The sequence below is a fragment of the Aythya fuligula genome, chromosome 2 (assembly GCF_009819795.1).
Source record: "Aythya fuligula isolate bAytFul2 chromosome 2, bAytFul2.pri, whole genome shotgun sequence".
Classification (NCBI taxonomy): Eukaryota; Metazoa; Chordata; class Aves; order Anseriformes; family Anatidae; genus Aythya; species Aythya fuligula.
Window position 1 is genome coordinate 139358958 of NC_045560.1, and position 27594 is coordinate 139386551.

General features: G+C 40.7%; 1 protein-coding gene across 1 annotated transcript in view; it reads right to left on the minus strand.

Moving 5' to 3' along the window:
- The window catches only part of LRP12 (LDL receptor related protein 12), a 52226-nt gene extending 28935 nt beyond the window's left edge, over nt 1–23291 (minus strand). The window contains exon 1 of the mRNA XM_032181229.1: nt 23027–23291. Coding sequence (XP_032037120.1) covers nt 23027–23105 — 79 coding nt within the window. The 5' untranslated portion in view covers nt 23106–23291. The remainder of the gene's footprint in view (nt 1–23026) is intronic.
- Between the last annotated feature and the right edge of the window lie 4303 nt (nt 23292–27594).

Here is a 27594-nt window from a genome sequence, read left to right on the forward strand (position 1 = left end):
TGAAGTTACCTTTGCTGTTTCTGTTAAACCAGGTAGTTGCTGTCCACAAAAAACATCATGCAATCATATCTGTCTTGACACTAAATTCTCCTAGGTCAAGATTAAGCCACTTCCATTTGCTTTTACAGCCCTATTACAACCCCTATAATTAGAATTGCATAAAATGAGGAACTGCTGTAACCACATGGCTATGAAGAGAGAGCTTTTTTCTAAACCACCTGAAGTTAAAGAACTACGTGGTGTATAATGAGTGCTACACAAGCAGGCTGGACCGAGTTATTTCTCTCGCACTACAATTACCAGGGACAACATATCATACCCGCTTCCTGTAGGTCAGGTGCTTCCAAATACCTTTCATTATGGTACGCGTTCAACTTGCTTTAACTTAGACAGTACATGATTAAACTTCCTTTCTTCATCCTGCTTCCAGAATTCGTGTCCCTCTTGTATCTTAGAAAGAATAAACTCGGCCTGGTTATCCTGACTTTCCAGATGAGGTTACCTTGCACCAACCTTCACCAAAATTTACATCTAACTGGCAAAGCATGGACAATGCCAACAAAATATGCAACTTACAATACACTTCCATAAACAAACTATTGGTGCCTTACACTAAAAAGCCCTGTAGCAAGGGTCCTATAACTCCCTGGTCCAAAAACGACAATATCCTTCCAGATCTAGTTCTGGGAGCTAGAAACAGCCACGATGTCTCTATTATTCCAGCATGCTTCTTCAGAGCATAAGCACTTTCTGCAAGCACCCTGTGTGCTAATCACAGGCAGCTGCCATCCCACTCCCCACTTCCTGCCAGTACCTAAGCAGGGTTTTGCAGAACTAAGCTCTGGCAGAAAATGCTGACAGCGGGCTGAACCAGAGCAGTGCTGCTCTGCTGAGCCGTTGGGAGAGCAGTGCAAAGGCTACCTGCCTGGCTCACACGACCAGGAGCACAGCTATGGTTAAGTGGGATGAAGTGAGATGTTGTGTCTCACAGCAGAGCACGGGGGAGACCAGCAGAAAAGCCTACTACTACTCTCCTCCAGATAAAACATTTGTTCAGTATGTCACCAAACCCACAATATTCGATTATTTATATATCCATATATGTCACATGCAGTTAATACACAGAAATTAGGCAGGATCCTCCTCGATCTTTTGGCTTACCTTTTACAATCCCTTATCTCCTGAGCACTCTGCACTTATATTTCTTAAGCTAGTGTACATTTAGAATTAACGCACGAGGTGCCAGGATTTAATCCTGTAACAACAGCAAAGAGCTCCATATCCACAGGCATATGGCCGAAATGCTGCCAAACTCTCCTGTGATTCTGGAGGAGTAGCACACACTGAATTGAGATTATGCAATTGAGAAAACATTGTCTGTAATCTAAAACGAATGTGAGGATATAAAAGGGACTGAAGATGTTATATTTCACCCTTTAAAATCTATAATTGTCTCAAAATATTCTGATTTCCCTTGTTCTTTTTCTTCTGTCTATGCAAAACATGTTCTCTTACCACTGTAAAACTGTGTGTGAGAAATTCAGAATTTGTCTGCCGAAGAAGACAGGAACAGAACTACATTTGAAACTTCAACACCATAAGGAACTGAAAGCTGAACAAATAGAGAGAGGAAAAAAGTACACTCTAAGCATTCGAAACTTACCCTCCCAGAACAGTTCATGAAATAAACAGTATTATTGCTACAGGGAATGCTTCAAATTAAGGTGCGGCTGAGCTCAGAGTACACAGTCCACTGAAGCCCGGCAGCGTTCATTGTGTCCCTACGTTCATAACAAGGTGAAGCAGCAGTGTCATTCCCACATTCCTACAGAAGCCAGTCACCGCCTGCACAGGTGACACCACCGTACTATTTCCTGCCTTGTGATGACCAAGCTTGCAACCACAGCATCCTTCTCATTAGGGGTGGAATGATGTTGGGGCACTGATACGTATTTGGATTAACTGCTCAAGGTCAGATTAGTGATCTCCAGTCACTTCCTATCCTCATGTCTTTGTTACTGCTCTTTACATAGTGCTTTGCATCTCTGAAGTTTTTGTCACGTACACAGCTGCAGCTTACTTCCTTGAAAAAAGGGCATTTCTGCACAAGTTTATATGTTTAATGACAAAAGACAATTAAAAAAGCATCAAGAGAAACAACAAGACCTACTTTTAGGCATTAACTGATTAATAATCTCCAGTTTATCTGAATAATTTTTGCAAGAATTATTGATTTTATTATTTTTTAATGAACAGTTTGGTGTTAATTAGTCACGTGCAGTTCTTTAACATATTTCCTTAGGGATAAGTACTGGATTCACAGGAATTTCAGCTGGTCGTTTGTAAAATGCCATTAAACTGTGCAGTAAGATGTTAATTAGCCTTCCAGGTAAGGGAAGGATTAAACATCCCTTTGTTTTAATATGAAATTACACATGTAATATGACAGAAGCATTAAGACAAAGCCTTAGTGCTGCACAGACATCAGCTGAAATCTTCTACTAAAAGCAAGCTGAGCAGGGTGACAAGATTTATTCCATATGCCTGTAACAGAAGAACATCTGCTACAAAGAAGATACAGTAAATATATCCAAAATTTCAAACAGTGCAAGTGAATGTTCTTCTGAAATGAGAAAGTGTTGTATACTCCAATAGTGTAATTAATTTCTTTAATTAAGGAAAGAATAAAAATGACTAGCAGATTGAACTATATTGAAATAGTGTCTTATTTAAATGTATTTATGACACAAAAGCACAAAATAAGCACATAAAAATTTCACTGTAAAAACAAAAGATAAAGCACCGCATTTGTTTACAATAATGCTGCTATTTTATGATGTATCTTTTTTATTTTAGGCTACGATGCTGCTTATTTAAAAAAATAAGACAAGAACTGGATAAGCAATTCTGCAATGGAGCTGCTGTATGTAGGATTTCGATTTTATATATATGCTTTTTACAGCATCTGCTATCTGGATTCCTTTTAGAGGACACTAACCTGGACGACACACTCCTACTGGTTATGGGTCTCTGGGCCATACTTTCCAAAGAAAGCCCTTCAGAAATGTGTATGATGTGTACATCAAATCTTCAGTATAGCTTGTTTTGCTCCACAAATCTGCTTCTGCGAGGTCATAGGACTTGTGAATGCAGTCACCCTTCAAACTACCCAACACCAGAAGCGTCCTCTTTGCTCACAGCAGCTTCAGCTCTGTCAGTGAGGCTCCATCTCAAAGTCATGCATCATCTTCAGATTCTCCCTGGTCTATCAGTATGAACAGCACAAGTTGTTTTTTGGACTCATTAAACACAGCACACACTCCTGACTAATATTACACCAGTTGTGAATGCTGTCGCAAGACTCAAAATAAAATAAAGCATTTATAAAATTCCATATAAACCATAGTAAGAGATCTGTAATCCTTTACCACTATTACCTTTTGTTGCCAGCCAGATGATGCTGGAGCTTCCAAATACAGCCCCCAGCACCACTGGGCTGCATCAAGGAACCATCTGGAAGATGCTGTAGTCTACAAAGCGAGCTCACATGTTCCTACTCTAAAGGTAAGGCCTCTCTGCCACTTTCTACTCTTCTTTCTTTCTTCTACTGGAAGCCACAGCTCTCTGCTGCTGCCAATCAAAGATACAAAGCAAGCAGCAGTTCTGCACTTGGCTGTTTTAATGCAGCACAAGCCTAATCTCTGGGTGTACCAGCAGGAGAGACTTGCACAAGAGGCAGAACAGGAAACACTGTTGAAAGAGATCTCTGCACACCAAATTACCAAGATAACCCGAGGTTCCTTTATACCAGGCCCCAAAAGAGAAGCTAGAGTAGTAACTATAGCAACTCCAATTTAATGCCGCAGGTGGGAAAAGAAAAAAACATTTGGTACTTTTTACATAATATTATGTACAAAAGCACCTGTGAATTCCACAATACATTTTTAATTGAGTACACACAATTAAAACACACAACTTTAAGTCAAGTTGTTTTAGTTATTAATTTAAGAGGACATTTGTATTCAAGTTTCAGCAAAAACAATTAAAACTCATCAGCTGTAGTTAGAAAAGGTGGGGACAGAAGAGAGGCAGATTTTTTATTTGTATTTATTTAATTCTCACTCAAAAATGCCACAAACTATTTATAGTCAGCTCTAATATACTTGGCAGCAAGTAGTGGAAATTGGAAATCTAGCAGAGACGCTGGCTCAGCTTCAGCAAGATTCCTGATTTTAAGCACATAAGTAGTTCTACTCACGTCAAACCCCACACTTCTGCTCAGCCAGGTACGCAGTTGGATACTTGACTGACACCACAGCCTGTGAGTTTTAGTTGCCCTCGGGTGGTAATCTGGGGCAGCATTTTGCATTAGCCAAATGGGGAGTTGGATTAAAAAAAAAAAAAAAAAAAAAAAGGAACTCTAAAAACAATTTAACACTTCAAACAGTGAATTTACAGCTAAATCTCAAGTAATTTAAAAAAAAAAAAAAAGTCAGGAAATCAGAGGAGAAGGGGATAAAACAGAAACTGGGGGAAAAAAAGAGAACATACTGCCTACCCATCCTTAACTAAATTATCTCCTTGATAAGGTTTTAGAACAGGCTTCAGCACCTACTCTTAACTGATTAGGCCCTATTATGAATGCAAATTAGCTATTTACCCTCTTATTCAAAAACATGCCACTGCCTTATTACTTACAAACCTTGAAAAAGCCAGAGTCTCTCTGCTATTTAAAAAAGCTATGCTTAAAAATAATAAAGCTCAATTATTTTAACAAAGGGCTGTTCGGAGCCTTTGTACACGTGCAATTGCAGTAACTATTCTTTCCTTCTGAAATCCCATTTCAGAAACTAAAAGTATTTCTCATTTGAGAAGTGCTAGACTAGGGGAAAAATTTGATGTGTGGGCTGCATAGTGCTTATATAGTAGGGGGAAAAAGCATTTCAGATTTGATTCATACTCTCCACATGCTTCATACTTTTATCTACTACAGTTTCTTTATATTGTTGCAGCAGTAAAATACCTGGTTCTGCTTTTGCTCCATGCAGGTTTAGATTGATTTCCCTTCTTAATTCCTTGCAACAATAGGAACACATGGTAGTAGGCAACTGTCTATACATACAGCTGGTATATTATATATAAAAATAAATCTAAAAACCATCTACAGTCAACCAGAAGATTTCAGAGCTCTGTCAGACATTAAATGTTAAAAGCAGAGCTTCGGGTCATATATTCTTAAGATGTAATACAGCTGGATACCCTGTCTTTTTTCAATGTCTTGATTCTGTTCTGTCTTGAAAAAGTACTAACAGAAGAAATGAAATCATTATTCATAAACTAATACAGAAACCATCATAAATCTAATGTAAGCTTGCAGAAATGAAAACATTATCTGCCATTACCCCAAGAATCCCTACCAGGAACCCTCAAAACATCTAAGCTTCTGGTTACAGATGACAGCATGACTCAGATTTACAACTGATTTTTTCCAAAAAAGACTTCAGTAGTGTAGGAGTACATTCTACTGGGGGAAGGAGGGGGGCGAAGAGAATCACGAGGATTATTAAAGAAAAGGAAAACACTGCTTCACTGCTATTTCTTTATTAGGGGCCTACATCACATGTGACCAATAGCTCAAAACAAAAGAGAAAAAGGAAAATACTGGAAACTAGTCATGTTCACTAAAAACGAACAAAAAAACACAATTAATTGCCTCAAAATCCAGAAAACATTAAACCTGTTGGTTTCATACAATAAAGCCAATTGAAATAATTATTTTTAAGCCTTTACGCAACAGATGGGCTAAGATATTACAATTCAGGCAGAAATCAAGAAGGAAATTTCATACATTTGACAGGCACAAAAGTAGAGGATTGATAAACCTGACTTCTGAGTTAGCTGGCGTCCTAGTGAACGAACATCAGGCTGAGCAAACATGGGAATGTCCAAGTTAAACAGTAGATTCCCACTCAGCTTCAACTCTGGCTTTACGAAGGTAAAAACAATAAATACAAATTAACTGAAAAACAACCCACCCTCATTCACTAACTGAACTGAATGCAAACTCTTTACTGGAAAGGATAGTGAAGCAACATTGTATTTACATGCACAAACATCCAATACAAAAAACATAGAAGTACAGCAGTTCATTGCATCTATGAAAAATATTCTCATTTGAAAGATAAAACTGTTTTCTTCCCTTCCTGCTACTTATTACTAGAAATAAACCTTTGACTTAGATAACCTTTTATACTCCTTCATGTGTTTGATTTTCTTTCTGATAGAATTATAAAGCACTGCAAAGTTCCCAAGATTGTTTTCTTTAATTTACAAAAAAAAAAAAGTTCACAGAAACCACAGACCTTGCAAATACTGTGCAGACTTGTTTATGCAACGTCTGCCAAAGGGAGTTTTTAGACCCCTAGCACCTATTCAGACTGAAACTGAGCTTACACAAAATGTCACGCAGTCTGCCCAGCTATCTTCCAATACACAGGACAGAACCTCTGTCCCTTATTAATGCTTCACTGAAGCTATTGGAGTGTAGAAGTAACCCTGCATAGCGTAGCTCAGCACACCCCTGTTCACACGAACTGCAACAACATGGTAAAAAGCACAGGCAAAGCAGGGGAAAACCCCGCAGGGAACACACTTCTTGCTTGTGCCTCCAACCCCAGTAGAACAAGGCTTTTTGTTAATTTTGTGCAAACACCCACATGCAAAATTCATGCATTACATATTATGAATAATTTGATCTGCTCTAGTTATAGCAGATAGAAATGGAGATGTCACTGAGTTTCGAGGGAACTACAACACGTAGACATTTCTATTCTCACTAATAAGAAGACATTCAATTCACGCAGTTGCTCCTCCACAGTTGTCAGTTTCAAAATCTCAATAGCTATGACAGAAAAGGCTATTAAATAGCTACAATAATTTTCTAGACTTGCCTAAACTATGCTGTTTATTAAATATCCTCAGGAGTTAGGAAGAGCTGAATTTGCTGCAGGTTGCCAGTCATAACATGCTGCATTCCTCAAAACTTACCGTGAATTGCTTCTATTCAAAAAGAAGACATTAGTTAGATCGTTTAGTTAGACAGATTGCCTACAATACATGAAATTCATTTTCTTAAGATCTTTAATAGCCAAGGCACATTCCTGGTACAAACACGTGTGCACACACTTGCACGAGTATGTGCACCACCCATAGAAGAAATCTGTACATGGCAGCCTTGCTATTTTTTCATTCTTTTTGTTGAAAGCACGTTAGTTTCATAAAAACAAACAAATAACAAGGCAAATATCCAGTAAAATTTACGATCCAGTAAGGCTTATTTTCTCTCCTATGTTTTAAGCAAGACCCACATATACTTGCACTAAAAATCTCAGTTACAGCACAAGTCATTGATCCTAAAATAGTAAATTTCAGGAGCTCAATGAATATTTTCAAAAGGCTAGAATTAGACTACATGTATTTATCTAATTAAAGAACAATAGAGAACATGTATAAAACTCCAAGACTCAAACCAGTATTTATTTCCCTGTCTTTGGAATGCAAGTTTTTTTTTTTCCCCTCCTATGTTATCTGCTGTTAAAATTGTGATTCTTGTCCTGCAAGAAAGATGCTCGTGTTGTACTTTGCACATTATGAAACAGTGTTTAACACTTTTGATTTCAGACATTGGGTGTCTGAAATGACATCTGCAAAAGTGAATTTGCAAGAAGTTTAGATTCTCCCCTACTTAGCTCATAGTAGCTGTAAAACACAATGATATACTGCTCTTTTTTTTAATTATTATTTTTATTTTTTCCTAAAAGCGCAAGTAAGCATTTATCGTCATTATAACTTTACTGTCAGGAGCAAGACACAAACACAAAAAGCAACTATTGCTCCACAGAGCTCCCTGCTTTGTGAGAACAGTGTATGTTACAGTTTACCAGCTAAAGGAACAGACAGTAAGAGAGAACAATATATAAAACAATTGGAAATCCCAGCCCATGAGGTGCCAAAATATAACGGTGGTGCTTTATAGGAACCACAGCAGCGGCCGGAATGTTTGAAGAAAGCAAGTGTGACAGCTTTGTGCATCTCATGTAGACATCTACCCAGGTGGTGGGAAGCACAAAAGGAAAAATGGACAAACCTGAGTAGTGTTAATAAGTGCGAAAGCTATCAGCAAAGAACCACTGCAGACCAACAGGATGGTAAAACCAAGTGAAGCAGAACTTTGATTAAGAGCTACTCGGTGCTTAGATCCCTCATTCTCCCTCGCCTTCCCTCTTTCTCCCAAATAACCCAAATCAAAGTTCAGACTTCTGCACACCAAATGTAAAGGTCTGTCCCTTGGAAACTTTGGGAAGCATTTAGGAAAGTCTGAACTATTTTGTGTTAGAGGTAGCTATAGAGACAGGAGGAGATGTGACATGAAAACAGCTGTAAAATAGTACTTGCAATATAAAGAGATGGTTAACACGGCCACCTCTATATGCAATGAAAAGAAGTGCATGCGACAGCCAGAGTACTTCTTTTTCTCATTGGAAAGAACTGCAGGGTACTGGAGCCTCTCGCCACGGGGATTCACAGTAATTAAAAAAGATAAACAATCTTCTACTACCAGGACCTAGAAACAAGAGACTGTTGGATAGCACAATTGCAAAATGAAGCAAAGAAATCCTTTCTGTAGGGTTGAATAAGCATTTGACTTGACAGCCAGTGTAGGCAGCCGCAATTCAGAGTACAGCAAGATTTCAAGACAGCCACAGCATATGTAACTTCATTGAAAAGGGCAGACCTAAGTTTGTTTCAAAACACTTGTGTAAAATGTCCCAAGAATGCAGTTTCACAGCGGGGAAAGAGAAATTACTACTGGAAAACTTGGGTTTTTTTTGAAAGACTATTACTTCTTACAGAAATTAAGTGATCACAATGACTTGTAGATTGCCAAAGTATACAATGAAGGCTGTCTGTAAGACCCTAAATGCACCTTCTGTGCTTACTCTCAAGAGAGGCAGTAAGAAAAGCCCTACATTGTATGGGTCACAAAATCCCATGTTTTATTATATTATAGCAACTCTAAGCATGCAAAAGAAGTCCCGCAACCTTCAGCTTTACACAGCTATGTCCGTAATGCAGAATTCAAACGACATCCTTTTTTCCTCCGCATCATTCAAACATGTAAAGATGCACCTCTGCCAAGCACGTAAGTGTACCTCAGTGCAGCACAATCATGATTTGAATCTGAGCGTTTTGCAAGAAATTGGAAATGTCTAGAAAATTTATGACATGTTTATTTGTTTATCTGTCAAATAACGCCAATTTTGGTGTCTCACGGCACACTGAACCTTCATGTTTCAAATATAAGTTCACGGTGATTCGAAAGATCAGATTTTAAGAAGTCAGGGACAACCTTGAAATAGACAGGCACATTTGCAGAGCTGTGAACTGGACCATTCACTTCCACCTAACGTTACCATCTTAACGAAAAAGCTCTACGGAGATGGATGGCCAAGAAGTAAGTTGCTTCCTTTAACTGAAGCAGATCTCATAATCGTGGCCATACCTGAAGCTACACCATCCCTCTCAACTCCAGCACTGCGTGAGGCTGCTGAATTGCGATGTTCCTGTTCTTGGGCTGATGCGCACAAGGGCAGAAGTATAAATGAGGGTTCACACACTCACAGTGCTCTCCCTCCCCTCCAGACCCTGGGATGTTCACAAAAAAAGCACAGCAAGCCTCACACCACAGTACACTTGAGAACCTTACCAAAGGCCCAGCTCCCCTGGGGAGGTGAAGGCAGAGCAGCAGGAGTGAACATACCCCAACACACACACTCTAGGAGAGAGTTCCTATGACAAAAGCCCAAGTAGGCTTGAACATAATCAGAGGAATGAATGCCTCCGAGAGGAGAATGTGCTCTAACAGGTATTTCCAAAATCCTTATCACCATTTACTCTGACATTCAGACTCATAATTACTTTCCAGCACGTTATCCCTACACCTAGTACGCCATTTCTCCATTTTTGTCTCGACACAAACTCTTTCAGCTCTTATTTTTCCCGTCTTGACTGAAAAACGTTCCCACACATTTATGTAAGACATTAACTTCCTTTCTGCTAAGAGCTTTAACAACTTACGATTTTTTTTCTGCAGTCCAGTTACAGTATTAAAAAAAAAAAAAATCATAGAATCAGCGAATATCCGAGTTGGAAGGGACCCACAAAGATCATTGAGTCCAACTCCTGGGTCCCCAGTGGCCCACCATCAAAAAAAATCTTATTAAAGATATAGGATACTATATCAAAATGTTTCTACTCTTCCTCAGAAAATTCCTGCCAGAACCATTCAGAGGAGTACTAGATGGCTGAAGGTCAAGTAATGCAATTACTGCCCAACCCACCATCCACCCAGTTCACAACCTGATACTCCCAAAGCCACTTGGAGTTGTTCAGTTTACTCATTCTCACTCTTATCTGGCTGAGTATCAACTTGAGACTATTTTTCAATTGATCACATAGTATAAGTGCAATTGTGTGCATCTCTACACCCATTTCTCAATACTTTGGCCTATTTCTACCACATTTGGCAGAAGGGTAACAGTCCCCAAAATCCAGTTTTAATTTCATTACAATGTGTATTTCTACTTGTGTTCACAAATGTTTCGCTGCAAAATTACCTGTTACTAAATGGGTAACACATAATGGGAAACTCCACACAGAACGCTGTAATTCTTGAGAAGAAACGTTTGTACTTTCCTGCTTCCAGTAAAATGGCTCGTCTGAAGGAGGTCTCTATCCAGCAGCAGCAGATCATCACTGAACTGCATCCACTCACTTAACAAAGAGTAGCTTAAATATACAGTGGGCCTTACTCCTTACGAGCAGAAGAGGACTAGCATTTTGGGGACGAGAGAAATGAGTTGGTACTTACAGTTTTAAAAACAGACAGGATAGGAGCTGGAGTTACAAATACAGTGGTAACAGACACACTGCTCTCAAGACAGCCTCCTTCCAGTTAAACTAAAATTCAGCGATTGCATCCTTCCCAAAAGGGTGCCATTTGCATTTAAATGCTTTAGGACCACTCTTCACCCTTTATCTTCCCTCCTCTGAGTGGGCAATTTTCCAGGTGCGAAGCCAGCCTCCAAGATACATGTACTTAGTACACTTCAGGACTTGCACGCTACTGAGCTTCAGGCATTTAAGTAATCAGACTCGTCTGCCTACACTGAGAAGTGAGAAAAAGAGACTTCTCTGAAGACAGGTTCAGATCAGTAAGTCACATTCCTGTTGCCTCTCATTCCTTTAATAAACTTGCCTTTTCCCACATTGACTCTGCCTTAAGCTAAGCCAAACCGATGCTCCCCACTGTACGCACAAAATCAGAAATGACAGGAAATGGGAAATAGCAGACTCTATTCAAGAACAATTATGGAGCAGCTTTTTATTTTCTGTGCTTCAACTTCTACCCTGTAAACAAGAATACTTCACAGGAACACTATTAGTGTGAGGGGTTATTAGGCCATCTTAATGCTTAATCCGTAGATAATAAAGAGCTTTTAGACAACTGCACAAAAAAAATATTCTAAAATAAAAGTGTTCTTTGAAGATTTCTTTCCAAGCAGGTCATATCAGTAAAGCACAGAAAACTTAGGTGTCAGTTAGGTTGATGGTATCCTTCCAGCGTAAGCCTATTTTTAAGAAAGCTTAGCACCAGGAAGTCATTGTTTGATACACAAGTGCCCTCTTACAAAGAGATGCTCCGTATGAAGGAACAGTCAACTAGGGAAAAAACCTCAAACAGCAGCTATTTGTTGGGACACTCAAATTCAACCACTGTTCGAGTGAAACAAACTGCCTTGTGAAGAATGGGATGAAGAAAGCTTTGGAAAATAGCCATGTGCAGAGATACTAGTACTTTAGGTTAATACCATTAACCAAATTTGACAGGCAGTTGTATTCTTTCAGATGTAGCTTCTTTTCAATTTGCATAACAAGCATTGTTAGACTTGTGCATTGATGAAAGCAGATTACATCCCATACAATTCCTACTGGCAACTCTGCCCAATGAATAATAATAAGCCACAATTTAAGGACATGGGTTTCGCTGTGCATTTGCTGTTCAAAAAAAAAAAAAAAAAAAAAAAAAGGAAGAGGGCATACACAAAGTATGGTTCTGGGAAAGAAGTATAAAGGAAGTATGGAATATTTCATGGTATGAGTTCGTCATTCTTCATCTTGTGTGCGTATATACTACAAATACATTACTTTCTAAAATTAGGAAGTACTTTGAAGTTGGTATATATTGCAAAACTGAAGAGTACGACTTATTTGTGATAAGTGCCTACTGTGAAGACAGAATACTTGCAAATTCTTGCACTGTTTATACTCCACCACTGATTGTTATCCACTTGACTACTTACTTGATTTTTCCTTTCAGGATCACCTACAGACATACACAGAGGCTAAGCACTGACTTTTACACAGTTTCTGTTATTACCAGTGTTGGGACACCCTAAGACAACGTGGTTTCTCAAGAGGTCTGTATATACACTCTTAGAAGCATTTTATCCAGTTCAGTCCCCAGACTGTTAGGCTTGCTGCAGCTAAGAGTGAATGTGCAACTCATTCATGTTAGCTTTTATCCTCTCAGGATCTGCATAGCTTTCTGAAGTGGATCACCTAAACCATAGATGAATACCCTACAATAACCCTGGCTGGGTAAAATTTACCAATGCAGCTTTTAATAAAGATAGTTTTGAATTAATAAACATGCCAGTGAAAATTCCTAAGGTCTAAAGTCAATTTCCTTGCTTATAGTTATGAAACTGCAGGTAACAATTTTACCTGGTTTTTAAAAGCAGTTCATTTTGATTTGACTTCGGTCTTACTGATGCCAGCAGCAGTAAAATTTACACTGATCACAACAAAGCACAGCAAAGTCAAGGCTGAGCTTAGATTAAAAGTCCACACCCTTTCCCCCTCCAAATAGGTATATGCATAATCAAAACAGCCAGAAAATTCATTAGCACTTACACAAAGTTATATGCACATCAGAAAACCAGAGGTTTACCTCAATGTTGTCAATTTCCATTAGCAGAATTACAGATGAAGTCAATAACTAACTTCACTACGAAAAGGTTAAGGCAGCTGTTCAGTATGTGGTAACACTAATAAAGAAATACATCATGACCATGCTTCACTCTGTATTTCCACAGAGCAGTTCTAAGGCTTGGATTTCCTTTCTAAGGAATATAGCTTGATAAGGAAAATGGGTAAATTAGGCTTCAAAGCACTAATTCTGCTGTAGAATAAATAGTTAAAAATTACATATACAGGCAGACATTTCACTCTATTAAAAGCCAACCTGCTAACAAAATTCAGCACTTGCTCCTACACCCTTTTGAAAGAAAAGCATAGAATTTTAAAATAGCAAGAAATATGACACAGCATGGTGACAAGTAGAAGATCGATGTCAGACATAATGCCTACATGTTCAAATTTCTATTTATCCACTTTTATGTAATAACAAAGCGTATCTCTCAGTTAAGCACACATCCCTTCTCTTCAATAGCAGATTTCCAGATATAGGGAAAAGAGCAGGCCCAGAACAAGGGAACCTCATGAACTGCAAAACACAAACCCCGATTACATGTCTAAGTAAAATAAAACATCTTCAGACACTTCAAAAACATATCAAAGTATACAGCACTTCAGTGCATGCATGAAGAAGATGCTTAATAAGGATCTGATGCCATAATCCTTACATATATACAGCAATAATTTATAAATTGTGCGCAGCAACTCTCAACTTTAAAGCTATTTCAGCTCTCCTCATCAGAATACGTCATCCTCCCTTGGAAAAAAAGCTACTGTTTGATGTGATCGTTTTACTTAAGTAACATGCATGCATGAGAAAGTGTGGATGTTTATTTCATAAACATTTCACAAATTCACAAATTAAGTGCTTTGAGCAATTTATAGGCTCCCAAACGTACGCTGCGGTCAGCAAGCAGGGTCTCAGATTAAAAATTTAAATTCTGACTTACTTTGGTTATTAATAATTTCTAAAAGCTACTGCATTTTATGGCGAATTCCTTCATGTGCAAAGCCCGAAACAGCTACCCAGAGTTCAGGTCTGTCTCCTTTGCAGAACCAGAAACTAGGGTGAGTTCTAGAAAACTAGTAAGAGCGATTCAAACACACTCACTTCGTCCCTGCATATATATTCCTGGCCTCCGTGGTTTTAATTGACATTTTGAGACAGATGTACTGCTGTATCTTTCACGATAGTGCTTCTAGAAAGTCAGCATTGAGCACTAACTTTTTGTTAGTTGAGAGTGCAGAGAGGGGTCTCACTCCCCATCCATGAGGAGTGAGACACTCTAGGCAGCCTGACTTCAAAGGGATTCACCCCAGGAGACACCATTACACTGTACAGTTTGCAGCACTGCTGCTCCTTCTAACCTGCACATCTGGAATACCGCATCTCCTGTTCCAGGAAAACTCCTCATGGACCCAAAGGCACCACAGACAAGCTGTGTGGCTCCAACAGACAGCAGGGAAAGCGGACTGTGCTCCTCACTACAGCAAGAAGACAAAGATATGCTCCTTTTGCCAAGTCTTATACATTCATAGTATTAAGGCAAAAGGGCTCTACAGGTCCCAGATACTGTTCACAGATTTCCACAGCTGAAGAACAGAAATTTAGTATTGTGGACTTCACAAGAGAGTGGTAACACTATCACTCAGCCTTGGTATGCTGGGTTACTCTTTACTTTAGAACTGTGGTAGCACTGAAGCTTCGCTGCAGTGTGCTCAGACACAACAGACGACTTCACATCAGGGAGGGGAGCGAGACAGCCAGACAACATCAGGCACTGCGAAGCGCTGCAGCTGGATCAGCCGCGACAGGGAGGTCAGCAGTAACTACACTCGAGGAGCACGCGGCGCCGAGACGCAGCCAGCAGCGAAGCACAAAGCCCAAACGCCCTGTCAGCAAGAAGAGGAATACACGCCAGGGTCACAAAAAAAGGATGTTTCAAAATGCTGACAAAAGCCATATGCTGTGCTACAGAAATCCTCTAATATCTCTGCTCATTCACTTATCTCTTCTGAAGTACAGGTAAGAAGCAGGAATCTCAAGTTTCTGTGACATCCCGCTGCCTGAGCATACTCCTGAGACCTGAGAGACAGACCACATGGAGAGACGGACTCACATGCAAGACCAGCTGCACTCCAATCCTTTTTCTCGACTGCTGATAATTCCCAAGAGTAACAACTTAGACTGATTAGATGCTCACACAGTCACCATAACACCCCTTAAAATAAAAAGACTGTTCCCCTTACTGCCATTTTCACAGCCTCTTAAGTACCAGCTGTTCTCCCCAAGAGCTTGCACTTTCCCTTCCGTATTAAAGCGTGATTCTGCCACTGTTAGACATGAACATGTCTTCTCCAGTCTTTCCTTCTTTGCCGTCCCAACTTTCCAGTCTCCATGAGTACCTCTAGCCATTGAACCGGTCATTCTATTCAAACCTTAGGGTAGGAAACATATAAGCAATAGAAAGGCACACAGATGGGAGCTCAGTTTCTACTAATTACTCAACTACCCAAATCAGTCCCAAGCAGTACATCCAGCTGCACGTCAGTATGATCACTGGTGTCTGACAATTTTATCATTCATCTTCCTGACTTGCCAACAGGCATCTCTTTGGGAATATTTAAGCTGGTGTTTGCATCATGGAAAGGAGAAATGTTGCATCTCTGTACTTAATAATTATAAATTGGAAAAAAAAAAAAAAAAGAAATAGGAACTCTCCCAAGTCCAGTTACAAATATTTCCATACTATTTAGACACGCATTTAGAGTTAAATCCCTGTGCACTGTCTCTGAGCACTTCTTTAGAAGAGAGCAAATGGAAAAGTGTAATTGCTTAGCAGTATGAAGAACAGACTGCAGTAAATACACGAATGCAACGAATAAGACAGCATGTTAATTAGGACTCTAGAATCGTTCACTCTTTGGAAAGGGCTTCCTTCAGCAGGAAAACAAGGGGAGTGCTAAGGCCTCCACTTAAAGCTATGCATTTTTATATATGAGGATTTGTTTACTAAATGAGGTGACCCTAGCATGCTCAATCCCAGTTACTACAATATCCCTAACTGAAGCTTTTACTTTCTTCTACTTGCAGTCAAATACCCAATGAGGGTATACTAACTCATTCTTGGATTCTAATATGCTTCATGAAAATTCACGTACAGGTAAAGCCTAGGAGCCAGAACACACGAACACAAGCACGTGCTTTCCCCTCGCTGAGACACATCAACGAGACATCCAATTTCTGTTCTCAATTTGCTTGCTTCTGAAAACTTTCAGAATGACAAAGTTATTCTGAAAGGAACAATTCCTTAAATGAATAAGCTCATCAATTTTTTAAGAGACATTGAATAGAACAAACTTATTTCTAGTAAGATAGTATAGATGTATAGATTAGAGGAAAAGTAATCTTGTTCAGGAGAGACCTGTTCCCGCAATCTGTAGTTTTAGAGGGACCTGTCTCCCAGTAGGTTCACACAAAGCTAGAATCAGAAAACCAAGTTACAGGAACCTCTACCGAGTGTTTTGTTCCTAAGTTTTGAACACCATAGTCTTCCACCACATACCAGTGTGCTCACACTGCTTGTTAGAGGATCACTTTCCTGTTTTCTGTCTGCAACTGACCTAAACACTGCTCTGAACTGCTACACAAAGTCGGTCCCGGGGACTTCCACTTGGCAGAGGAAACATCTCGGTTAGGGGAAGGATGGTCACGAATTACAGACACACAATCAGGTGCGTGCAAACATGTAAATCACAGCCTGAAAACATAGCTCAAGCTTACTTTCACCTTCCACAGAAATGCAAATAGTGCACTTTCATTGCTTTGCAGAAAGTTTGCAACTCTCGATAAGTTAAGTTCAGCTTTCTTGCATGTCAAGCAAATTTCCCTAACCAACTAGAAAGTACCTATAAATCACAAGATGCTTATGTGAAAAGAGAGACTATCTTATGACAACCGCAGCTACTAAGCCAAATGTTTCTGTATGGCCATCAACTCCCTCCCCCCAGAATGCACTCCATTTAAAGGAGTTATTTTATTTTTATCACTGCTTTCTGATTTTTGTTCCAGTAACAAGTTAGGGCAAAAACAGATTAACACCTTTTCCTGCCTACTTCCAGAAAGTTGTTCCTCAAGAAACTGCTGAGCAACTTATCACCAATGCCCTCATGACCTAAGATTCAAACTGTAAGATTAGAGGGGGAAAAAATCAAACGGATCACTACTAAATATATTTGCCTTGCTAAAAAGCCTTTATTTCAACAACAGGTTAACAGTGTAGAAAGTGGCAGTGTATCCAAGTTTAAAGCATCTGGTCAGAGCACGAAGTCACAACCAAGTCCAGAAGAGTGCCTGTGGAAGTATTTGCACTCACCTGTCAGTCACACTCATAGTAGTAGTTTAAGCCTAGATATTCATGAGAATCAGTGCTATGTATTTCAATGCAATTGTGAATTTTAATTGTAATGAAATATTATTAAAGGAACAACTATGTCAAAAAGTCAAGGGTAGAAAATGCCACAAAATGTAGTCAGAAGAACACAACTTTTCAGAGCACAGTATCACAGAGCCTGCTATATAAACCACTGGGAGCACTGCTTGCTACTGACAGGATAAACACAGGAACTTGGATCCACAGCCATCTCCCATGCTATTAAACACATTGCTACCCAATGTTTTCTTAAAGCCACGTCAACTAAGCAGGCTGAATCTTAGTGACCACTTGACACCTCAGTATAATTGGCACCACAAAATGTTCGAGCTAGCAATTCTGCCCTGCATACAAGTGCGACTGTGTGAACTGTGAGACAGCAAAAATAAAAATAAAAATCCAAGCTTGTTAACACATCACACTCTCAATTAGTGCCTTGCTAGATATCTTAGCTGTTCCAGTGCTCAGCATCACTATTAACTATCTGCGACAATATAAATGGAGCACTACCCCTGGAAAATGCAGAGCCATCTCAAAAAAAAAAAAAAAAAAACAAAAAGAGACTATGTATGCAGTACAAACAGTACTCATGAATAAAAAAAATAAGGGAATGAATCTCCTACTTAACAAGGATGAAAAAAATGCCTTCCACAGCTTGGAAAGCTAGGGCAAAATAAAAGCTATGGTAAAAGGTAAATGTGTGCAGAGGCACTTCTGTAACTAACATATCAAAATATTAACTTTAAGAATTTGAGATCTGTTAATGAACCATAAGACTGATCATAATTGTAAGTCTTAGTAAGGAGAAATATAAAACAATATATACTGTGCTCAGTTAAAAAAAATACAGATGTGGTACCCATCTATCTGATATTGAAATAGGATCCAGCAAAACAAAGGAGTCACACAGATTCACCCGTAGGGCCCTTCCAACCCAGCAGTGCTCTTCTCCTCCTAGCAATGTCAGAAGAAAGCTGGAAAAGCCAAGCTAATTATACATTTTGCTCTGATGACAGTAATGGAATCAGGTGGCTTCTGTCCTGATTCCAGCTACAAGTACCTCTCTGTTCATCCTCTGGCTGAAGGTGTTCTCATTTAGCGTGTACTTAAAATCACCCCAATTACCTTAGATTAAAATTTTCAAACTCTTTTTTTGCTATGAGGTTGTCTAGGATCTGCTTTTTTCTTCTCCTCTCAAACACTCAAAGCATTATCCACATGACCTCACAGGTACTCTGATTACAGACCTAACTGTGGCTCTGAACAGCCAGTTGAGTATGTACTTACATAACTTGACAGATGATAAACTTCTTAGACAATAGAAATTGCTATGCCATTAAAATTAGGCCATTTTCTCTTTAAGGACTACAAAACCTTTCTAATATGTTAAACACAGCAGTTTTGCAAATAATATGATTTACTTCCTAGCAAAATATATTTGTCCAATGTATCCCAGAAGTATCACTAAAAAGTGACATTTAAGAGTTTAAGGTACAATGGTTTATTAAGCCAAGCCATTCCTTTATGACAGTGCGTTCTGGCTTTATAGCACAACTTCTTTAGAAAATGAAATAAATTGGCTGGCAGACTTTACTTGCTTACAGGATTCAAGCTATTCTTTCAAATAAGAATGAAGGAAATTTTATTTTTCCTCATGCCATTGTCAGCAAACTGACATGAAACTAAAATTTGGGTCCAGACTAGTTAACTTTTTTAACGATATGACCTGCCTGATCTTAAAACCATGAAAAAACAAATGAACGATGGATTATGTGTGATCTCATTGTAACCTCAATCAACGTTTGTACTACAGAAACCTGGGATGGTACTAATCCAGAACTAAGCGTTTTAAAGCCTGTATGTCTCTTCTTTTCATGGGCCAGAATAATGTCGATAGCACTGCAGTCTCAGTGGTAACATGCAACATTGCTTCAATTATGATTTCTGGGAATAACAATTTTCAGACCTCTTCTAATGATTCTCATTCATCAGCACTTAAGTAAAGCCCCAAACCCATCCTGTAGATACGGAGAAGTAAGACCGATCTCTATCATGCCACAAAGTTCTGCCCTCGAGCTGTTTCAGTGACACAGTCCCACTTCTGTAAATACTTTTCTTTTATACGTATTATGTCCGGTGAAGGCAGAAGTAGGGTAATTAGCCTACTGTACCTCGGGATTGATCACTACCAACTCTACAACATGCAATAAAATCTGCTGTAGTTTTCTGTTGAGTGGGACAGAAATTCTTACTACATGGTGTGATGACAGGTACAGTTAAGACAAAAAGTTGGACTTTGCAGCAGTCTGAAAAAGGTGAGTATCCACATCTCCACACCACATCCAAAGGGCAAACAAAAGCATGCCTTTGTTTTTGCACTGTGCCACTCCAGAGACTTTTCATAACTTGAACTCTGCTCACCAGTCTCTCCCTAACTGGTCTTGAAAACACTGCATTACAGCACCTGTAAGATATAAACCATCATCCTGCCAAGGGTTAAATAAAAATCTAACGTAATAGGAATTCAGTTCTCAAATCCAAGCTGATGTTTTAACAAGAAAACAAAACTCATTTGATTTCCAGCTAATCAATCATCAAACTCTGTTTTGAAAAATCCTGCCCTCAAGAGAATACGACCAATTTCTCAAATGATGTTTTTCCCCTACAGAAATCACTTAATGCAATATACAGCTTTGTTTTGAAAACAGGCAACTCTTAGGGCCTTTGAGATATGCAGAAATATCTTCACGCTTATCCTGTTAAAAGCCATGCCAGAATTGTATAGAGAAATGTATAATAAAGTATTTATTGGATAGAAAATTTCCAAGTCAACAGGAAGGCCAGTTATATTAAAAAGTGAATACTGCTGCCCAATATCCTACCAAGCTAAAATTCTTGTTAGTCAGTGCTATTCCAATATTTCACACATCAGTATTCCTCCTTCTCAATTTTTTATAATTACAGTCATCATCAGAAGGAAGGTTTGAAAAAAAATCACTAACTACAGGGAAACAGAGAAACATTCTCTGGAGAGCTCAAGGCCCACATATCAACCTCCATGAATTTAGTATTTTAATTAGTGGAAAATTCTAGATATAGCTGTGCAACTGCATAATGGAAGTAAACTAAAGCAATGCACTACCGCTTCTCCAAGTATGTGTTTACCCTGAGCACTGCCTACTGAATTCAAAGCCATAACACACAGTACCGTAACGATATCTGCAAGACTCTGCTCAGGATCAACACTGCTGTCCAGAGCTCTGCTGTCAGCAGCGCCTTGATCAAAGTTCATGGTGACATTATTTTAGTTTGGAAGAACTAAAAGCAGCTGTACAGGAAGGTAAGAGGCTTTAATGGGGAATATTTCCCACTCCCACTTCCATCTCCCCAGAGAAATGAACAAGACAAATCAAAATGAGTACTAGAGATAGGGCTTCGCTACATAGCAAATGATTGTTCTCCTCTTGGATGCTCTAGTGTGGGAAGAATAAAGTTCCCTTCCTTTGAGCTGTGAAATTGCTCAGAACTTCAGACATTTATAACAAGAAGTTGTAGGGAGAAATTAATCCTTCAAGAGGATGAGGCAGCAGACTGACAAAGTGGACGCTGCCTTCCCTTCGCATCAATGATGACAATGAACAGCAACGGGTTTCTCAGCGAGGCAAAGAGTTATGGAGCCTTCCTCGTACTTGATTGAACTTTGGAAAACCTAGAGTAAAGGTCCATAAAAGATGTTATTCCGCACGTATTTTACTTAGTTGTTAAAACAAACAACCAAAAAACACGCCCACACTCTCTCAACAGAGGATTGTGCTTGTTGTTTAAGTTTTACAGTGGAAATGCTGACAACAGTGCCAAATCTATAGCACCACAGCCTGAAACTATCTACTGAAGTTTGGCTGGTGAGGCTTGTCACAAAAAATTAGCAATTTCACTTTTTATTTCAGTTGTGGAGATTATAAGAGAATAATATAGACTTTGTTAAAAAACCTCTGCACAGAAGTTACATTTCTCAAGCGCATTAAGTACATAAACGTAAGGATAACTTAACATCTCCAGAACTGAGATTTTCTTCACCATTTCCTGCTCACCAAAAGCCAACTCCTTTCCATTTGTGCTTTCACTTTAGCTTTTGACATATGATTTTTTACCAGCCTACATAAATACTCTCTTCTTTGGCATTGTGTGCATTTAAAAGGTTGGTCAGCACCTTGCCTTGCTTATCCAAGGGGGCTCACTTAAAAATTAAACTATGCTAGTGTAACTATTCAGTTACAGACACTGGTGTAACCATAGTTCTACGTGAAGAAGCCTATCTTACTTTTACTCACTTAAACATATATTAATCAATGAAATGGGAAGCATTCTTAAAAGTTTATGCGGAGTATCTACAGTCAAGGCACCGCTATTCGCAGCACAGGCACACACTGGACAAAGCCCTTTGCACAGACAAAACCTGAGTGTATCAACCCCCTGGCCTCCAGTTTGTTTTACTGAACAGTAAAACAGATTCTACCTTAATATGCCCAATCCCATGTTCAAAGTAAAGGCACCAACTTCAGAATTGGCTAACCCAGGGCCGCTGTTGACGTCCCCCTGAGAGCGAGGCACATGCCCAGCTCCACGCCAGCCGGCTGCTCCTCACGTCGGGGCCCAGCGGCAGAGCCTGCACTCAAGTTTGTAAAACAAACACAACTCCGGGAGGGAAAGCGAGACAACACTCGCCGCAAAGCATCTGGGGTTTGCCCTATTACATGCCACCGGGCTACCTACACACCATAAAGCAGCAGCGTAAACACAGCCGCTCACGCAATCATTATGTATTTTTTGTGAGCAGCTTTGTTTAGAGACGGGTTCATAGCCAGCCACGAAATGCCATTTTGGCAGGGGCTGCGGGCGCGCCGAACAAAAGCGGAGGTCCGAGGCCTGCGCTGGCCGTGCCACAAACTCCTGGCCCGACAGCAGCGCCTCGACACCCCCTCGGCACCCCTCAGTGGGAGCATCCTGCGTGGCCTCCGTCCCAACCTGGCTGGCGTAAAACATCTCCCCGGCATCGTCTCGCCGCCCAGAGCCGGCGCTGACTCGTGACTCAGAGGATTTGGGGTTTGTTTTGTTTGTGCAGTCGCGCACCAACTCCGGAGTTCCCAGCCGCGCGGACATCTGCGGGAGATAAAGGCGAGGGCAGCCGGGCCAAATCCCAGCCTCCGCCTGCAGGACCTCCCTGAGGAAGATTTCCACCCACGTCCCCCAAGCGGGGTTGGGGGAAAAAAATCAAGAAGAAATCACAAAGAGCGAGCCGTGGAGCGGCCGGGCTCGGCGGCTGGGGGAAGGGAAGGGAAGGGGAAGCCCGGGGCCGGCCGGCAGGACGGGGGCGGTCCAGGGGGGTGCCCCCGGGCCCTGCCCCGGGCTGAGGGACCCCGGGCCCGCCGCCCAAAGGCCGCTTTGTTCGCCCCCCACCCCCCCACCCCGGGCGGCGTCGCTGCCCCGGTACCTACCGCAGCAGGAGACGACGAGGAGCAGGAGCTGCGCTGACCTCCATGCCGGGGAGCCTCCTGCGCTCCCCCAAGGGGCCATAACCCCGGCCCGCGGCGAGGCGACGAGCAGCAGCCGGTCCTGCCACCGCCGCGCCCCCGACACGCAGCCGGAGCCGCCAAGCGAGAGGAGGCTGAAGGGGGGGGGGGGGGAGAGAGAGCCGGCCTCGCCTCGCCCCCCCGCCGGAGCTGCGGCCTCGGGGAGCGCTAGCGGCCCGCACTCGCCCTCCTCATCCGCCCGCCCGCGGAGCCATGAGCCGCCGCCGCTGCCTCCGCCGGCCTCGGCCTCCTTCCCTCCGCCCCGCAAACGCTTCCTCCTCCCGGCTGGGCTCCGCCGCGGCTGCGCACTGCCCCGCCGAGCGCATGGAGGCGCCGCCGGCAGCCGCGGGGCGGAGCGGAGCCGAGCGGGGCGGCGGGGGAGGGCCCGGCCTCGGCCCGGCACCTCCCGGCCCGCCCCGCCGCGGGGAGGCCGCGACCTGTGAGGGGAAGGGCCCGAAGTGGGCTCCGAGGGGCTGGGAGGGGGAAAGCAGCCCCCCTGGTGCAGGCGTGATCCGCTGCCCTGAAAACGTGTGTGTGAAATGCAGCCCGCTCGGCGAAGCACCGAGACGCCAGGCAGCCCCCCGCCGAGGCGTTTCTGGCCTCCAAATCTGCGTTTCACAAATAAGACCTGAAAAGGAATGTGTAAACAAAAAAGTTAAACTCTGCTGTGGATGTGTTGCATCCGGATTTACGGACCTACACGTGTAGCTTCGACACGGAACATTTCTGTTAACATACGATTAGCCACCCTTCACCGTGCATTTCTGTTAACGTACAATGAACCATCCTTCACCGTATGTTTCTGTTAATGTACAATTAACCATCCTTCACCTTTTAATGACCTTATTTTTTCACAGTTTCTATCACTCTCCATTGTTTGAGTATCAAAAGCAAGTAGGATTCACAGTGCAATCTCTATCTAGAATTTTGCAGCGTCAGTTGCAGACTTAGAGAAGTGTTTATTGCCCGAAAGCTCCTCAGCTCTACTAGATGTGCTGATTTATTAGGAAAATAAATTATTACCATTTCTTAAAAGAACAAAAATCACACAGGTCAGGCTTCATTGCTACATCATGAGAACAGATGTTCTGGATCCGACCAGAGCTCTGGCTCCATGAAAGTTGATGGTTGTGGCAATTGCTCTATTTCTCCTTACTTTTTTTTTTTTTTTTTTTTTTTTTTTTTTTCACTGCTCTTCCCTGATTCCTCCCCTGTTTATTTCCCACCCACCATTTCATTTCAGAAGGAAAAGAAGTATATTGGGGGATATGTCTTTTTTGGAGGTGTGTAGGGGAAATAGGTTGTTATATGGATGAGCATCTTGAAGTAGATAAAGTATCAGTGATAGTCACTAAAGAAGGAAGACAAACCAGACAAGCCTGAATGTTCCCTTACTCTCTGGGAAGTTGTGGCTCAGGAACACCCTGAATTATAGATGATATCATTGAGTTTAATAACTCTCAATGGATTAGTCTTTGGTAAATTTATCCAGTCACAGTTTGAACCTATGAGCGACATGACTTCAACTCTCAGAAGCCATAACTATGCATATAAAAAATAGCACTTAAAGGGAGAAAAAAACACAACCTCTATTTGCAGGTTTATACAAATAAATTCACAGTGTCTTAGTCAGTAAACTTTTTCTTTTTTTTTTTTTTTTTTTTTTTTTTTTTTTTTTTTTTCAAACTTGCAAGTTTGAACAACTTCTTCACTGAAACCTCGCATGCCCTATATTTCCACCCAGTGTATCCCATTCCCTTTTTTGTTGTTAATTATTAATGGGGGGTCAGTGGAAGGATGCTCAGGAAGTCTGCTGCTGGGAAAGATACTGCTGCCTTTATGAACAGATGCAGCACAGAACCTGTGCCCACACAGAGACTTCTAACCCTCCCACAGTAATTGCAGCTGTACTCGCTGGGTGCAAGTCCTTACTGGAACTCATTAAACTCTCTGCTGTAGAGATAGGTCAACATTAAACAAACAAATCAGTACATAATCCATAACCTTTCTCTGCTCCTCCCAAAGTTATTTTTGTCTGTCTAGTTCAACCCAATTTCTACCACCCAGTTGCATGTTATTGAGAGATGTGATATGATTCTCTTTCCAGAGACTTCAGTTGCACAACAAAGAAAACACTAATTATCTTTTCAGATTAAATGCTATTCCAAACATCCCTATTGGCAAAACTGCTTTCAGTCGCTCACACAAACAAGTGGTTACCCTTTATCGTTTACCCAGGTTGATCATTCAAGGCAGTGGAGAGCAAAGCATCAACTCCTGGCATCGTGTGCTTAATTTTAACACTGTTCTCAAAGATGCAAAGCAAAGGATGATATGTAAAAGACTCCTTCCTCTGTACTAAATGAGCTTGGCAAGCAAAAGGTGAGATAGTGATGTAATGACCTAAGGAACAACCTCTGAAGCTCTGGTTTGCCTACTTATGATGAACTGGATTTTTTAAGTCTAAGGAGGAGAATGTGTTAGGTCCAGACAAGATGCTCATGATATCAGGTAACATCTTTCCAGTAGTCCTCTTAGCAAGCTCACCAAATTTATGAACTTTGACATACTTAGAAACATTCCTTTCCTGGCAAAGTTATCTGAGAAAAAATCTTATTCCTATTTTGCTGCTCCTTCTGTTGGCCTCTGCCAAGAGCTGTCTGTCTTAATCTCTTTGATGTTTGGGCGAAAAGTATCATTTTCCTTTTGTCTGAAAAGTGCCTAGTAAATCTTAACTGTGTATACATAAAATTCTAATCATGACTGCATGGATTTTTTTACTCTTATCTGAAGATGACAAATAAAATTTTATCAGTAGAAGTAATTTTTAAGCAGCACGGAAGTTGACACTGTCTTTCTTTTGGATTTTAAGGCAGGTAAAGATAAATTATCCTGAAATTGCACACATGATTGACCTTGAACCAAACCAAGAGTTTCATAACAGTCAGTTGTTCTTCTGCTTGAAGTTCAAGGTTGGCGTGTGAATCTACTGAAGCAGCTTCAGTAAGAATTATCAGGAACCCACTGATGATATCGACTTACTACTTTATCACCCTGCAGTTTTACTTTCCACATTGCTTTCTTTTCAGTGATTGTCTTTTTACAGTCACTTCAGCTTTACTTCATTGCCTGTCACGTGTTTCATTCTCTCCATCCTTGCTCTTTTTTTTTTTTTTTCTCTTCCTACACCTTCCTCACCAGTTCACCCTTTCTTTTTTGTCCCTTCAGACTATGCTGTTAGCAAATGCCACCCACAGATGTAACAGCACTTTTACAAGCCATTGTAAAAGTTCTCCCCAGTTCATTCCCTTCTCTGTACTCTTCCTCTGACTGTCTGTAAAATTGCAGGGGGCAATCTTACATCATGTCTCCCTAATGCCAACTTCTGGTGGGGACATCTCGGCACCATTTTAATACATAATAAGAAAGGGAACAATTCAAGATATTGACTAGATCTCAGCTTAATGAAGTAAAAAATAACTTTCCTCTACCAGTTTCAATACTTTCTGTCTCAGAAACTCCCTTCCGGTGAGGGCATAAGAAATCTTGATATTTTCAGTGTCAGATTGTAATTTGGGGTGAGATCTCTACCACGTCTGAATTTACTGCATCTTCTTTTTGCAGAAGAATTCAAGGATTTTATCATAAAAGAGACATCAGTGGAATTCTAAATATGTTTATTTTATGGTAGTATTTTTTCCAAATCAATTATTTATAAACCTAAAGTAGAAAAAAGTAGGCAGCAGAGGAAGTGAATGTCTCTCCCAGATTTTCATTTGTTCTGCAGCACAGTATATGAACATAGACTGGGACAAAAATGATTTGTTTCATTTTTTCATTTCCTTTTTTTTTTCATATATAAATATATTTAGTTTTTGGCAAACAAACAGATGTTTGCCCAGCACTTGTCTGAAGGGTGCTAAAAGACTTGATTTTTTATTCAACATTAATTTTAATACTAGACCACAGCTACCTCAAGTCTAGAGTACCCTACATAACTTTGCTGCAAAGTGATGAAAGACAATAGAAGATGGTGCCAGAAATGTCTGGATCAAGTCCACTGTGTTAAAAATATATTGCATAGATCAGAATCTGCTTGCATTGTGCAGGAGTACATATTAATATTGCTGTTGCATGCTGGAGAAAATGCATCAAAGGTGTTATGTGATCATTTACTTCCCTGATATTTATAATTAGTATCGCTACTGTCTAGAGGCCAATCAAGGGTAGGGTCCCATTATGCTTAGGACTGTACAAATATAGGACATGCTGTACAATGTGCAGTGGAAAACAGTCCAAATAGTTAGCTTGGCTAACTGCAAATGAAGTGTGTCTGGAGCCAGTGACAGTGTAGCTGCATCATCATGACGTTGCAGTCAACCTGATTCTGTAGGGCATATTCGTTTAAGCACCGTGCCCTACTAAGTGACTCTGGGATCCACTTTGTTTTTTTTCAAACTACCACAAAGCACTTTAAATAAGTCAGGGCTCTT